This window comes from Danio rerio, chromosome 19, assembly GCF_052040795.2.
Source record: "Danio rerio strain M-AB ecotype USA chromosome 19, GRCz13ab, whole genome shotgun sequence".
Classification (NCBI taxonomy): Eukaryota; Metazoa; Chordata; class Actinopteri; order Cypriniformes; family Danionidae; genus Danio; species Danio rerio.
In genome coordinates this window covers 29,399,783-29,415,998 of record NC_141039.2, presented here as the reverse complement: position 1 = coordinate 29,415,998, position 16,216 = coordinate 29,399,783, and the positions used below count along the sequence as shown (strand labels likewise).

Sequence of the window (16,216 nt, the reverse complement as noted above, 5' to 3'; positions counted from 1 at the left end):
TTTCTGCAGTTAGCCGTGAAGCTAACGGTTCAGCCCGGGTCATTCTGCGCTGTCAGCTCCACGGCATGACGCTGTCGCTGCAAACAACACGCCTGCGCCGTTAATTCACACTGATTCACCGATTATGTAGCACTTTACCGACAGATTCTGGGGTAAATACATATTTATAAGCATGGCAAACATTTAAGCGCCTGCATATTCTGACTTGTAAGAGCAAAACGGGTCATTCTCGAGGCCACGGATGGAACCGGGGCGGCAGCGTGAGAACCCCCCCGGATCCGGGGAGCCCGAGTCGGGGGAGTGGAGAGAGGAGAGCGCCGGGTTGGAGGCTGGAGAAATAGACGACACCCTGAAAAACAGAAGCGGGGATGGAGGAAACGAGGAAACCACGAGCAAAACCGACAACACGGAAGCGGTGGAGAAAGATAAGACTGAGTTTGATGAAGATGAGGAGCAATATGAGGAAGAGCTGGACCCAAGGATCCAGGTATTGAGATAAACTTGATGTTGTGACAGGTGCATTGATTTATGACTCGTATTATCCACAGTATGCAATTAGTTGTTTATATTAGCACTGCAGGTTATTTATGGGCATTTGCTCATATAACGCTCATATAACGCTCCTTTCGTCATTTAGATAATTTTATTGTTATATTAATAGTAAATGATAGTACATTTTTCTTCCCTGTTGTTCCATGTGTCAGGAGGAGCTGGAACACTTGAATCAGGCCAGTGATGAGATCAACAGACTGGAACTACAGCTGGATGTGAGTCATTTCTGAGTTTGTGTTTGTAATCTCCTATTCAATGGTAGTAATTAATTGTTAAAGGGATAGATCACCTTAACTAAATTTGTGGTTCATTTACTTAAAGCCTTACAAGATGTAAGTGTCTGCTTTTTTTCTTCAGTAAAATAATAAAGACTTTTAGGAGAAACTGGTGCTTGGGGATTCATATAGTCAACAGCTACCACCAGCACTTTAAGAGTAAAAAAGAAAACAAAACATACAGAGGCAAAAGTAAAATAATATGTTGAGATTAGGAATGGGCTGGAATAATATTCTGATGGAATAACTTTGGATAAAAAATCACTCTCTTAATATGTTCATTTTAAATGTCTGAGTAACAAACAACTTTTTCCCTCGATCAACAAAGTATATTTTATAAAAAAAACATTGAAAAAGTATATCTTATAAAAAAAAATTTGAAAATATTTTGGAACAGTAAACATGTCAGGCTAAATGATTAAAATAACTAATTTTCTTCTGCTGTTTTTATTAGTTTCAAAAACAGATTTCTTTATAACTTGAAAAGGCATCCAGGGCTCAACAATAAGGACTGCCCGATGGCCCGGGGCCAGCGTGTGAGATGCTCGGGACAGTAGACAGGATCGTTACTGGCCCGATCGGGCCACTAATGCCCTGTCACTAAAGTTTAATTTGCCTGTGACTATTTGCCAATTGCGTGCAAATACAGTCAGAATAGAGAAACCGTTTGTGTTTTTAAGCCTTCAAATGCTACCTTCTCGGTTCCTCTTATCTGATTGGATGTTGTGAGGGTATTTTTTTTCCGTAACAACCAGTACAGCTAAGAGACAGCAACATGGCGGCAACATCAAGTGATGATGCTAAAGGAAAACATTCGTCTCTAACGTCTTGGAAGCAGACATTTACAAGGGTACACCACGACTACAAAAAAATGAAGTGATGTTTTGTACAGTTTGCCGTTAGTTTGGCAGGTCAGTCAACTTTTGTTTTGCAATAAAATACCTGCACCTTTTGCTACTTTTGTTTGCAAAACATGTTATTAACATTTTTTAAATTCTAGATTTACAAACATTTTGATACAAACAGCTATTAACTTTGTTGGTGGGGCCAGTGACAATATTGGCAGGGAGAGTAAAAAACTGAACCACTGGTCCGATCGGGCCAGTAGAAAAAATCCTTAGCGTTGAACCCTGGCATCTTTGGATATCTTTCTTATCTTTGGATATAAAGTACTGTTCAGGGTAGGGTTGCACCAACTGTTTGTAAGTTCTTAAACTGGGACATGAAGTTTACACTAGGGGCTTAATACTACTAGCTAGTTTGTAACTAAATTTGGTCTTAATTTGGTTGTTGCACCACGTGTTCAGGCAAACCATTGTTAGTAGGTCATAAGCTTTCTATAAAGTCATGCTTAGTCGCATTGAATGACGTAATATCCTATAAAAAGCATTCAAATTGTTAAACTGCTTTAAAATTCTGCAACTAATCCATCTATATAACTGTCTTATGAAAATGAAATGACGAATTACACTTTTATAGTACATTACATTACTGTCAGTCACTATAACAGACGAAGCACATACCTGCATCGCGAGCCGTGAATGCACGCAAAATACACATGAAGTTATCAAAACAATAAACTTGGTTTTTTATATATAGAATTGAAGTCAGAATTATTAGCCCCCCTGTTTGTTTTTCCCCAATTTCTGTTAAATGGAGAGAAGATTATTATTATTTTTAATAATTCTGACTTCAACGGCATATCCTACACATGAAAGACAAAAGAGAAGGGAGAAAAACTCAGTCATGAAGAAATTCTCATTTTAATTAATGAATACAATAAACAAAACACTCCTTGCAGGAAAATTAAACAATTCTTTCACAGACCGAAAAAATTTGAGATTTATGAGGAAAATAAGGCTGTGAGTAGTGGGAGATCATTCTTCAATATTATCGTGAGGTTCTTAATGTAAACTAATCTCGCTGTCATCTCTTTTCTACCATTATACATGGGGGAGGCTGCTGTGAATATTTAGTTGGAACGTATTGTTACGTTTAAACTAAGTTCAGTAGTGCAACACAGAAATATTTATTAGTGTGCAAGTTGTAACTTGATGTCTCTTTAAGTCACAACAAGGCTGTGCTGTTACCGGGCCCTGGTCTAGAGCATGTTGGTTTGCTGGCGTTTAAGCGATTTTTATATGTTTACTGAATTGTGGGCTGACCATGAGCTTTTGATGTGGAGGGTTTTTATTTTTGCTTAAGATACTGTTGCTCTAAAAAGTAAAATAAAAGTCTTAAAAACATGTAAAAAAAAAAAATTAAATAAAAGAAGAAAAAATGTATATAATGTAGGAACGGTAAAACTTTGCGATTTTTAAAACCTTGACTTTTCCAAACCACGGTTAATCTTAAAACCGTTATCATCCCATGCCTAGTTGAGATCTTATAAAGGAAAACAATCAGTTTAATCAATGCAAGAAAGTGACTTTAAAAAAAGTGAACATTTACAACTTCATTTCCTTCAATCCAGGAGTATCCAAACTTGGTCCAAACTTTAGATCCAACCTTCTTTAAAACACCTGGCTGGAAGTCTAGTATACCTAGAAAGAGCTTGATTAGCTGGTTCAGGAGTGTTTTATTGGGGTTGGGACCAAAATGTGCAGGACAGTGGCCCTCCAGAACCGAGTTTGGACACCCCTGTTCTAGTATATCTAGTAAGAGCTTGATTAGCTGGTTCAGGTGTGTTTGATTAGGGTGGGAGCTAAACTCACCAGGACGCTGACCCACCAGGACCGAGTTTGCACAGCCCTGCTTTAATTCACAGCCTCAGCAAATGGTCCTAAATAATGTTCATTTTTTTGCACAAACTGCTTGTTTTACTTCATACTACCTCAGTGTATTGTCATGAGCCACAGGTGTTACTTTTGTTTAGAATTAATATGTTGTTTTGACTCTTTCTTTAATGTTCTACCTGCTAATAAAATCAGATACATCTTGGATGACCTAGGTGGGAGTAAATGAAAGGATTAGTTTCCTCCACAATTAAAATATTCTTATATATCACTCACCTCCATGTAGAGTAACATGCATTTCTTTAGTTTGAAAATAAATTTAATAGATAAAAGATATTTTAGTTTTTTTCTTAATATCGTGGATTTCAACAGGAACCAACTGCAGGTCTTGCAGTTTCAGTGCAGGTTCAAATGGCTCCACACAACCCCAGCTGAGGCACAATAGTCTTGCCTAGTGAAATGATGGGTCATTTTCTAAAAGGTGAAAAAGGAAACACTGAAATTATACTTTTTAACCGTAAATGCTCAATTTAAACTAGCTCTGCAATGGGCGGCTTTATGCTTTGCAGTCATATTGGAAAGGTCATGGATGACAGTGGCAGAAATACTGACTTGTCTGAGTGTTTATAAAGCGAATGTGCAAAGACTAAGCCAAGCGCACTTTGCAGAAAATGTAAAACAATGATGCTGGATGGTTTTATAGTTGGTGGAGAAAATTAGATGCCTTTTTGAACTGGAATATACATACGAAGAACTTAGGAGGCTGTGGCCACAAAGTGTCATCCATGACCTTTGCGATATGTTTCATAATTTGTGATGTGCATTTGTGGTGGTAAAAAAAAGATAAAATATATGCATTCAGAAATTGAGTGCTCCTAAAGCCATTGATTGTTACAATCTATATATTTTCTCGACCTGTAGTTTCCTGTTAAAGTCCACTCTATCCTAACAAAATCTTGCATGGGGTGAGTAAATTATAAGAAAGTATGCCTTAAATTTCTGGGTGAATGATCTCTTTAATGGTGCAACTATCTGTTTAAAATCAGTGCCAGCCTGAGAGAGATCTTCAATTTGAGTAAAATAATGTCTTGCAATCCCATCTGATTACCTTAGTAAGAACTTTTCTATTGTTCACACCTGTTTTGTCATGCGAAATTGGTTCAGGTGAGTTTGCTGTTCTTTTTGTTGGGTGATTAATATAGTTTGTAACAATCAATGGCTATAAGAGGTAAGCTGCGGTCACACTGGGCTTTTCCTCCTCTTATAGATTTCAGTTCATACTCGCGCGAATGCATTAAACGGAAACGCAGGGTCATGCGTGAAGTTTCACAGGTTGCTGCGGTACAAAGTTTAAGCTTGGTGAACTCTTTAAATCCCGCCCCTTTTCGCAGAGCCGCACGACAGAATTTCGCATGCTCAAACTCTAATGTGACTGCAGCTTTACAGGGCTGATTTAATAAGTTATATATATATTTAATTTTCTGCACATAAGGCAGCTGTGAGATTTAAACAACCAAATCTGAAATCATATGATACAATATTTACCACATTTTGAAAAATTGAGTTTATCTGTAAGATAAAAAACCTTACAGACAAGATCAACATATTTTATTTAGCAGGAATGTCTTAAATTTTATTGGAATAATCAATAATGGTGTATCTATCTGCCTAAAATCAGTCCTAGCCTGAGATAGATCTTCAGTTTCAGTAAAAAATATCTTTCAATCACATCTGATTACACAGTGAGAATGTTTTATATTGTTCACACTTGTTCTATTGTCATACAATATTGGTTCAGGTGAGTTTGCGGTGACTTTTTAAATTTTTATTTTTATCATTAGGGTGATTAATATAGTTTGCAGGAATTAATGGCTCTAGGAGGATAACAAGGCTGATTTAATAAGTTATACACTTTTAGTTTTCTGCACATAATGCAGTCGTGTGTATTTACAACATTTTGAAAATTGCAGTCTGTAAGATAAAAACCTTACAGACAAGATACAATTGTTATAGATACAACAAAGACCCTTTATAATGTTACAATAAATTTATATTTAAAATAAAAGCTTTTTTTCCCCTTTTTGCATTTTACATGTTTATATATGTGTACATGGTAATAAAATATTGTTAGAAACAAATGGACATTATCCATGTACCCATATAATCAATGCTGTTTTCATAGTTTCGAATAACTCTTTGGAAATCATATCACACTTAACATTGGAGGTAAATTTAGCATTCCTTCACAGGAATAGATTACTGTAGAGCAGGGGTGTTGAACTCAATTCCTGGAGGGCTGAAGCCCTGCACAGTTTAGTTCCAGCCCTACTCTAACACACTTACCTGTAGGTTTCAAACAAGCCTGAAGGACTCAATTAGTTTGATCAGGTTTGTTTAATTAGGGTTGAACTAAACTGTGCAGAGCTGCGGCCCTTTTGGAACTGAGTTTGACACCTGTGCTGTAGAGGTATTTAATAAAATACAACAGTTATATTAAATTGCAACAATATTTCACAGTTTTTAGAGTATTTTTATTTAAGTTTTAGGAAAAAAAAATCTTTTCATAGTCTAGTGGTCCAGTTTGATTTCAAGCTATGTCTTGATGCTGTTTCTGTTATGAAGTAAAAAAATATATATCTAAGGTGGAAAAAAGAAAGAAAACACTTTCTTATTTTTAAAACAAAATATAGATTTTGTATAATACCTATATTTATTTACTACAATATACAGTGCTCATCATAATTGAGTACACCCATTTTAAAAAATGAATATTTTTTTTATCTATTTTTCAGTGAATATAGGCAATGTATTTTGGTTCATTTAAACAAAACAGATTTATTAAACAGATATATTTAATAAAATAATATTTTAGTCACCAAACAAACATAAATTCAAGGATAATACATTTAAATTCAAGCAAAATATTGCAAAAATAAAATACAACCTAAATTTAAGCTAAACTTTTCAAGATCTTTTTTTTCCCTCTTTTTTTTAGATGTGTATTTAATATTTTTCTATAACATAAATTTGGGTGTACTAGTTTTTGGACCGTTATCGTAAGTTATTTTGTTGGGTAAGTTCCAGATTTGGCTTCAGTACTGACTAATCTAATGTACAGTCTGAATTATTTACCCCCCTGAATTATTAGCCATTGAATTATTTTTTTTTTAATGAAAGACAGCTTTAATTCCAGCCGAAATAAAAAAAAATAAGACTTTCTCCAGAAGAAAAAATATTATCAGACATACTGAAAATGTCATTGCTCTGTTAAACATAATTTGGAAAATATTTAAAAAAGAAAAAAAATTAAATGGGGGCTAATTTTTATGACTTTAACTGTATGCTGAGCAATGTAATTATACATTTTCTTATTTGCATTCAGTGTGCAACATTTGTATTGTGAATCACACAAGTTTAGAATCACTAAATGAAATGTTAATATTGCTTTCATGGTTTACTCATTTGGTCAAGTTGACTGTTGTTTTTCTCACCCTGTCTCATTGTTTTAACCCTCATTTAGGAAGCGAGATCTAGCTACAGGAGGATCCTTACAGACTCCGCACGAAAACTCAACGCTCAGGGCTCTCAGCTGGGAGCCTGCATTGAGAAAGCCAGACCTTACTATGAAGCCCGTAGACTCGCTAAAGAGGTGTGTGTTTGTGTGTGTTAAAGAGAAAGAGAACATGATATTGCATGTTTGTCCCTGATTTCAAGATGTTTTTGTATTTTGCTGATTCATTCCCACTCTCATTATTGTGAAAAATCCTCCTGCTGAAACCGCAAACGTTTCTCAGTGCAGTGGTCATTATGGTGAAAGAGCGAGTGTGTTAATGCGATTAACCCTCATAACACAAGATGTGATTTGCACATCACTTTTCATTAGCATTTTGGAGCCAATTTTGAATATGTAATTGAACTGATGAAAATCGTTTAGTCGAGGCTGTAGAGAGTAATTGAAAACAATTGAACCAATGCTGTGCTAAAACTCAGGTCAACTCCATCATGAAAAACTGTAAATAAGTTTGGGATGGATGTGCAGACAAGGTCTGTGTATCTAGTGGCTATTGATTAGGGACCCATTTTTATGGTTGTCTAATTTAGAGGTTTTTGTACATATAAAATTAGTTCAGACAATTATGCAAACCTTTTAGTGGGTAATCATATTTTTTTTTATTACAAGTGGCTATAAATTGTAAGAATAGCAGGGTATAATGGGGTGTATTAATATGTACTGTACATAATGTCATTTAACAATAGTAAATAAGATGGGCACAAAATAGCTGAACTGATTTTATCAAATCAGTTGTTTTTAACTTTTGAGTCGGTAGGATTTTTTTTTAGTCTTGTACATACACTCACTGGCCACTTTATTAGGTACAACTTACTTGTACCGGGTTGGATCCCTTTTGCCTTCAGAACTGCCCTAATCATTTGTGGCATAGATTCAACAAGGTACTGAAAATATTCCTCAGAGATTTTGGGCCATATTGACATGATAGCATCACGCAGTTGCTGTAGATTTGTCGGCTACACATCCATGATGCGAATCTCCCGTTCCACCACATCCCAAAGGTGCTCTATTTGATTGAGATCTGGTGACTGTGGAGGCCATTTGACTACATTGAACTCATTGTCATGTTCAAGAAACCAGTCTGAGAGGATTCGCGCTTTATAACATGGCGCGTTATCCTGCTGGAAGTAAACATCAGAAGATAAGTGCACTGTGGTCATGAAGGGATGGACATGGTCAGCAACATTACACAGGTAGGCTGTGGCATTGACATGATGCTCAATTGGGACTAATGGGCCCAAAGTGTGCCAAGAAAATATCGCCCACATCGTTACTTCACCAGCAGCCTGAACTGTTGATACAATGCAGAATGGATCCATGCTTTCATGTTGTTGATGTCAAATTCTGACCCCACCATCAGAATGTCACAACAAAAATCGAGACTCATTATATCAGGCAAAATCTTTTATTGTCTAATTTTGGTGAGTCTCTGCATATTGTAGTCCTCAGTTTCCTGTTCTGTTCCTGTTACGTTCACAGAACTTCCGCTCACTGCATGTCTTCTCTTTTTGGGACCATTCTCTGCAAACCCTAGAGATAGTTGTGCCTGAAAATCCCAGTGGATCAGCAGTTTCTGAACACCAACAACCATTCCACATTGGAAGTCACTCAAATCACCTTTCTTCCCCATTCTAATACTCGGTTTGAATTGCAGTAGATCGTCTTGACCATGTCTACATGACTAAATACATTGAGTTGATGTCATGTGATTGGCCGATTAGAAATTTGCGTTAACGAGCAGAGTGACATTGTACCTAATAAAGATGCCAGTGAGTGTATTTTTAACATTTGCATACTTTTTTTATTTATTACAGTCATTACAAATAACAATTAGATACTATCCCTAATCCTACCTATGAACCTAAGCTTAAACTATGGCCTAAAATAACCCTTAATAATTCTTAAATACACTACGCAGAAGTTGGTTATAGACATAATGTAGAAAAAAAAAAGTGCAACTGATGGTTTCACTTACATGAATCAAACTTACCAGATAGAATTTTCAGGTCTTTTTGTGAGCCAGCTTTATGAATTTAAAGACACGAAACAGCCACTCTCTTCTTCTTGTGTGTTGTTTTGATCAAAGAAAACTAAATATAATTTTAGAGTTAAAAAAAAAAGAATGATCAAATCTGAAATAGTTTTTTAAAGATATATTTCCCAAAGTTGTATCAAAACCTACCCTTATTGAAAGAATGTAATGTCTAAAATCACGCAGAAATGTGGCGATACATTTCCTATTTGCAGGCTAATCTGCATTTATGTAAATTTCCTGTTTAATTCCCTTATATTCCCAAGTTTCCAGCTTCGAAACTTCAGGAATTTTGCAGCCCTAAACACCAGTAGGTGCAAGTCACTAGTATGTGAAAATCAGTATGTTAGCCGAGAAGTTTGTCTGAATTCATTGTAGACGAGTAATCTAGAATAACACAATGACCTACTACTGGCGAAATTTTGAAATGGGCATAAATGAACACTTTACTAACCCATGAGGAAACAGGAGAGAATTTATAAATTTGAGTGTTGAAGTGTTACACCTCACTTGTGATTATGAAAACATGGCAGATGCTGTATACGTATGAATGCCAAAAATATCTTCATACTATATAGAACATAATTGGATTTGCTTTGTAAACATTAAATAAAGTTAAAAAGGGTTTTTTTTTTATTTTATATATTAAGTTTTTAGTTACGATTCTCCCAAAATTATTATGCTTGAATCTGCAGAGTTTTTTTTACAAAATTCTGCGCAGAATCAATAAAAAATGTTTGCAGAATCTGTCTGGTCCTAGTCATTGCATCTCTAATTGTGCTCCCAAATTGTGCATTTTTTTAGAAGAGGGCAGAGCTGTCAAAATGTGCTTTTGTTTGTTTTTTGCAAAGTGAGTGACATGCTTGATAGTCCAAGCTGGCACACTGTTAAAATAACAATTACGTTATTATCATAGACAATAAATATTGCACACCCCTACCGTCAACAACACAAAAAGTTTTGACTTCAGTCATACAGACAGCTGTTGCATGAGCAGGATATTTCAAGAATCTTCCAGCAAGTTTGTTGATGTGTGTGTGTGTGATTGTAGCCAACTTCAGATATCATCCTTGGCAAGGATGCCATATTTCCAACAAGTTATCCCAATGAAATATGGCCTGTCATTCTCGGTTGCTGACTTTTATTGATTGGTTTGGGTGTTCTGATCTGTGCGCAGCAATTTTCACTGACAGCAAGCCAGGCTTTTGGAGTTAAACGGTTTTAAAATCCAGCTTAGTATGCCTTTGTCAGTCTTAAACCCATCCACAGCTCTAATTGGCCATTTAAACCTCATTATTTCAAACGGATGATTTCAGTTTCCTGGATTCTTTCATCTTGCGTTTTCTTTTATTATGCAAAATAAAAAGAGAAAATAATAATAATAATAATCAAATGGAACTGTAGTACGCTTCCATACATAATGCCACATGCTTTAGTTTGTCTCTTTTTAGGGTTTTACTGGATATTTTGCAGGCTAAAATAACCTTTTTGTGGCATTTTTTTTCTAAAGGTTATACATATATAAATTTTTATTTTTTTTAGTTTAGACTTCATTAGACTCTCTAGTTTAAAAGAAACACTAAGAGAAACAAAGAGATATTGCAATGTGAAATCCAATGAAGCAAACAAATTATGATTCAAGAAGGACTTTCAGAATAAATTAATAGAAATTCTCTTCCAATCAATAAAATCTTTTCAATTAGCAAAACCATTAGAATTGGAAAAACCATGTTAACATATGTGACCCTGGACCCCAGTAGGCACAAAATAAAAAAAAAAAACATTGTATGAGTAAAGGGGGTGGCACAGTGGCTCAGCTGTTAGCACTGTCGCTCACAGTATGAAGGTCGCTGGTTTGAGTCCCAGCTGGACAAGTTGGCATTTCTGTGTGGTTTAAATTTTCTCCCTGTGTTGGTATGGGTTTCCTCCGGATGCTTCGGTTACCCCCACAGTCCAAAGATATGCACTATAGGTAAATTGGATTAATCAAATTGGCCACAATGTATGTGTGTGAATGCAAGAGTGTATAATGGGTGTTTCCCGCTACGTAAAACATATGCTTGAATTGTTGGTGGTTCATTCTGCTGTGGTGACCCCTGACAAATAAGGGGCTAAGCTGAAGGAAAATTAATGGATGAGTAAAAATGACAGATGACATTTTTATTATTATGCCAAAGATAATTTGAATATTAGTTAAAGATTATGTCCCATGACGATAATTTGTCAATTTCCTAGTGTAAATATTTCAAACCTCAAATAAATTTTTGTTTGATTGGAAATGTGCATTGCTAAGCATTTCATTTAGACAACTTTAATGGTCGTTTTCTCTGTATTTTGATTTTTTTTGTTTACCTTCAGTTTCCAGATTTTAAAATAGTTGTATATGGGAAAAAATTGTCCCCCAATAAACCGTACTTAAACAGAAAGCTTATTAATTAAGGTTTAAGATTATGTGTAAATATGAATTTACACAATCTTATGTATAAAACCTGACACACATAACTTATTTTATGTTCCTGGGTCACACATATTCAATAAAATATATTACGTTGGTTAGCTAATCAATAGCTGTGACTCATTTTAGAGGCTGCATTCTTCGAAGGATGCATTCGAAGGGCGAAGCGTCATCACAGTGCAACGAAGGCTGTCCCATTTTAAAAAATTCGAAGACTCCTTCAAAATGCAGCCTTCTTCGTTTGCGAGGGAATGAAGGACACAACTGGTGGATCTTTTGCGACCTCGAACGTCCGAAGATTCATTGCCCACTGATGACAGCAGGATGTTTTTAAAAGAAAACTTTGGAATAAATGTCTGGATTAGGTTTTATTTTACTTGGATATCTAAACACATGTTAAAAAACATAAAGAGTATGACATATCCTACTTCAAATTTTTATAGACAGTTTACATTTTTATGTGTACATGTATGGATCAAAAGAAAAAGATTTCCAGCTTCTGTAAACCTTGTTTTGCCTTCAGATCGCTTAAAATAAAATTGGAAATAACAAATTGTCAGTCATTGCAAGTTGTATAAGGCTTATTAACGACAGCTTAAGTGTGAACTTCGAAGGACTTACCTTTGAAGTCTGCATCCTTCGGATAATGCAGCCTCTGAAATGAGACGCAGCTAATCAGTATTTAAAACCAACTGCATTGCATTGTGTTTTTCTCATCACAATTAAAGCGATAGAGCTTTCATCATAAAAGTGTTTAAATTTGATCTTAATAAGAAAGATTATTGGGATGTTTAGCTAAAGATTGAACCAAAAAATAAATGATTTTCACTTGTGGCCATATAAATTATAATGAATCATTGCAATTTTGCCCTCTTTGAGCCGTGCTGTTTTTAAATTTTTTAAATTTTTATTTTCTCAATTTAAATCATATTTAAAGCAACTTGAAGTTTAACAGTTGATTCAATGCACTCACCTTACTTCAAGCTGGCAATAGTGGCCTTAAAGGTAAGTCTAAAGTTGCTCAATCTCCAAAACATCTGGAGAAATAAAAAAAAAATGCAGCACTTGTTTGGTTTTGTGTTTTAATTCTGTGATCACCTAATGGCAAATTCCTAGAGGGTCTGGCGTGTGTTTTATTACACAGAATAACCTGATGCAAAATTTAGAAAGATTTGCAGTCCCCATTCACTTTATAGCTCTCAGTAAGGTCAGCTTCCTTTCCTCTGATTGGCTGCATGTTTACAGAGCTGACTGTTTGATTACTGTGCAAGAAATATGATGGATGACCTCACCCACAGGCTCAACAGGAGACCCAGAAGGCAGCACTGAGGTACGAGAGGGCCGTCTCCATGCACACAGCTGCCAGAGAGATGGTTTATGTGGCCGAGCAAGGTTTATTGGCTGACAGGAACACATTGGACCCTACCTGGCAGGAGATGCTAAACCATGCCACAGCCAAGGTATGACACAGCGACTCTGCATTCATGGCCACAACCAGGGTTTGAACATTTAGTGAGGTTTAGGGGCTTGTTAAGAATTGTGCAGTTATAAAGGCTGCAAATACAACTCATTAAATACAGTACATCATTGACCTTGCTCACTACATCACAGTTTGGTAATAATATAGACCTATCTTTCTTTCTGTTTGTCTGTATACTAGGTACTAACATATTGACCACTGATATTGGATGAATGTAAAGCACAGGCATATCAGCAATGATATAAAAAAGGCTGATATTGATAGTAGGGCTGCACAATAATATAGTTTTAGTGTCAATATCACTATGTGCGCAGCAGCAATAGTCACATCGCAAGATATGCAATGTTGAGTCTGAATTATAGTTGACTAGGAGCCACAGAACACATCTGATTTGTAGAGTCACTTCTAAGTTTAACCATAAGAGTAAATGATGATCATTTACTTGTGTTTAAAGGCTTTGACTGAGCTGAGAGTTTGGACATAAAAACATATGATGTTTGGAGGTGTAGCAAAGATTAATTGTATTTAGTTATTTTTGCCTTGGTTATAGTCCAAATATCTACATTTTAAAGTGAAAATAAGATTATTTTAATTACCCCATAGGCAAATAATTTTGCTTGGTTTAAAGAAAAACTCCTAATTTTGAGTTATTTCTTCTGAAGGTGATAACAAAACATTTTTTTTTACTTGATCTACAAATTTTTTTTAGTTATTTGTACAAGAAACGAGACAAAGCAAAGTAAGAAAATAATTTTTTGTGTTGTGATTATTCAATTTCTGTACCTGAATACTGTTCGACTCCCTAGAAATAGTCTAATAGAGCTATTTACCATCTTCTGAAACTGTAAACGTATTTCAGTATTTATTGCAGAAAAATAAAATATCGCAATATCAGATGATTACATTGAAGCAATGAGTTGCATGTCTTTTGTGTAATCCAATGTTTCTCTCAGAGCAAAATCACTAAATACTTGCAAAAAATAAAATATAATCTGTACAAAATGTGTAATCTAATATGTACAGAGTCTCACTTCAGGAAAGTAACTGGTGTGTACCATGGCTCAAGCACTGGCACAAAGCCATTGTTTAGTTTGGACTAAAAATATTTTGGACAATAAAAGAAAGTAACTGCAGTTTGGTCAGTCAATATTTTTCCAGAGCAACAAAATTTATAATTTCTACAGAGAAACAGCACTGGTATTATTTAAGTGTTTAAATATATATATATATGTGTAACGTTATATTTCAAGGAAATGTTAATGGTGTTGATGGAGATATCGAATTGCAAAAATCATCCTTGAAGATTGTCATATTGCAGTTATTTAAATCTTAACTTGTACCTCTATTAAAATATTGAATGTTAAATCCATATTCAGTTAAATTAATTTAATGGAGAGAGAATAAAACTAGCTAGTACTGGATAGTACTATGTAGTTGAACGCAATTGGTATTGGTTACAGTATCAGCCAAATGTTTTGTTTTGTTTTTGTTAAAATTGATATCGGCAGCAATTTATTTTTTTAATCCTATCAGTCTGTCCTTACACCTAATAATTGTTAAAGAACCCCTGTTATGCATTACAATAGGTCATATTTTGGTTTAGGGGGTCTCCAACAACAATTTGATATGCATTTAACGTTAAAAAACACTTTCATTGTCTTATAATATGCATTTATTTGTACCTAATTATCCCAATGACTCCCAAATGGTTTGTTCAGCGATTTAATTGTTCCCAAACCCCTCCTTTGCATGTCGCTAATCTGCGCTGATTGGTCCGATGACCCAATCTGTCGCGATTGGTCTACTGGGTTCAGAGTGAGAAAAAAAAAATGCCCAACATGGCTTATCAACATTGATAAACTAGCTAGAGTGCAAAGTACATGTGTGAGTCCAACACAGGAGTGCATTAAAGCAATTCAGTTAAACACCAGCATATTACTCTATTCTTAATTTTAAGTAAAAACAACGGCACACATTCAGTATTAATCCACACTGGCAAAAGCTGAACTATTTTGAAGGACTGCAGCATGTGTCTAGAAACAGCTGACCTAGGCCATAGCAATGACAAACGGCAGTGGATTGTGAGCTCCCAAACTCGTATAAATCGGTAAAGAAATCGACACGCGGCATGATTTAAACAAGGTTTTAGATATGATATGTGAATATAAAGAGTTAACCAGATACAGTACAAGCCGAGTAAAGCAATTACAACTTATAAAACACAATTAAATGCACATTTTGCAAGCTAATGGCAATCAATTTAACCACACTAACAACTTGAGATCCTGAGGAAGAAGAAACAGCTTCATATAAACTGTGTACTGTACTAACAAAAGTTCCTGTTAAGGTCTGACAAAGTCCCATACATATTTTCATCAAATAGTCTTTGCTAATCCTTCCTTTAAAAAATGACCGGCGAATACCCTGTTGCTAATCATCTGAATGTTCGCTTAATGTTTACTCATCTTCACCCGTGATCAATCCCACACACATCTGCACTCCGCTAGTTTTTGAAGGGAAAGGCTCGTTCACGCTTTACCGGATCCGACACTTCATATTTGGTATGGTTTCATGTCAATGTCAGTATTAACAGGCAAAAGATTTGGACAAACAATGAACCATTTAAAGAGGTGGTCCACTATGATATCATATTTTAAACTTTAGTTGATCTTTAATGTAGCTGTGTGAACATAAACAACATCTCTAAATGTAATGCGCTCAAAGTTCAAGGCAAAGGGAGACATTGGTTTTTTCAGAGTTGGCTTAGCAAAACCTACAATGAACAAAGTTTGTGGACTACAAAAAATACATTCAGGCTAATGAGATTACAAGGGCTTCCAGTTACGTGCATTCACCATGCACACACACCCTTCTCAGCACATTATGTTAGCTGACCAATCAGAGCCTCTTGAGGACGGGCCTTTAACAGGATAGGAAATATGACAGTTGTTTTTATGTTAGCTGATTAGCTGTATATAATCAAAGTAAGAGTTATGAAAAAATTACTTGATTTTTCTTGTTTGATGGTTTTGTACAGAAAGTATCATGGTGATCAGTGCATTTGTCTCCTCACCTGCCCACTTCTTTTTTTAATTTTTTTTTTCAGTGTAGTTAAT

The 16,216-nt window shown here is 35.3% G+C and overlaps 1 protein-coding gene across 1 annotated transcript in view; it reads left to right on the top strand.

Moving 5' to 3' along the window:
* The first annotated feature begins 36 nt into the window (after positions 1–36).
* Positions 37–16,216, top strand: part of sh3bp5lb (SH3-binding domain protein 5-like, b) — a 33,984-nt gene continuing 17,804 nt past the window's right edge. The window contains exons 1-4 of the mRNA XM_087295834.1: positions 37–487; positions 705–767; positions 7,083–7,211; positions 12,919–13,080. Coding sequence (XP_087151960.1) covers positions 242–487; positions 705–767; positions 7,083–7,211; positions 12,919–13,080 — 600 coding nt within the window. The 5' untranslated portion in view covers positions 37–241. The remainder of the gene's footprint in view (positions 488–704; positions 768–7,082; positions 7,212–12,918; positions 13,081–16,216) is intronic.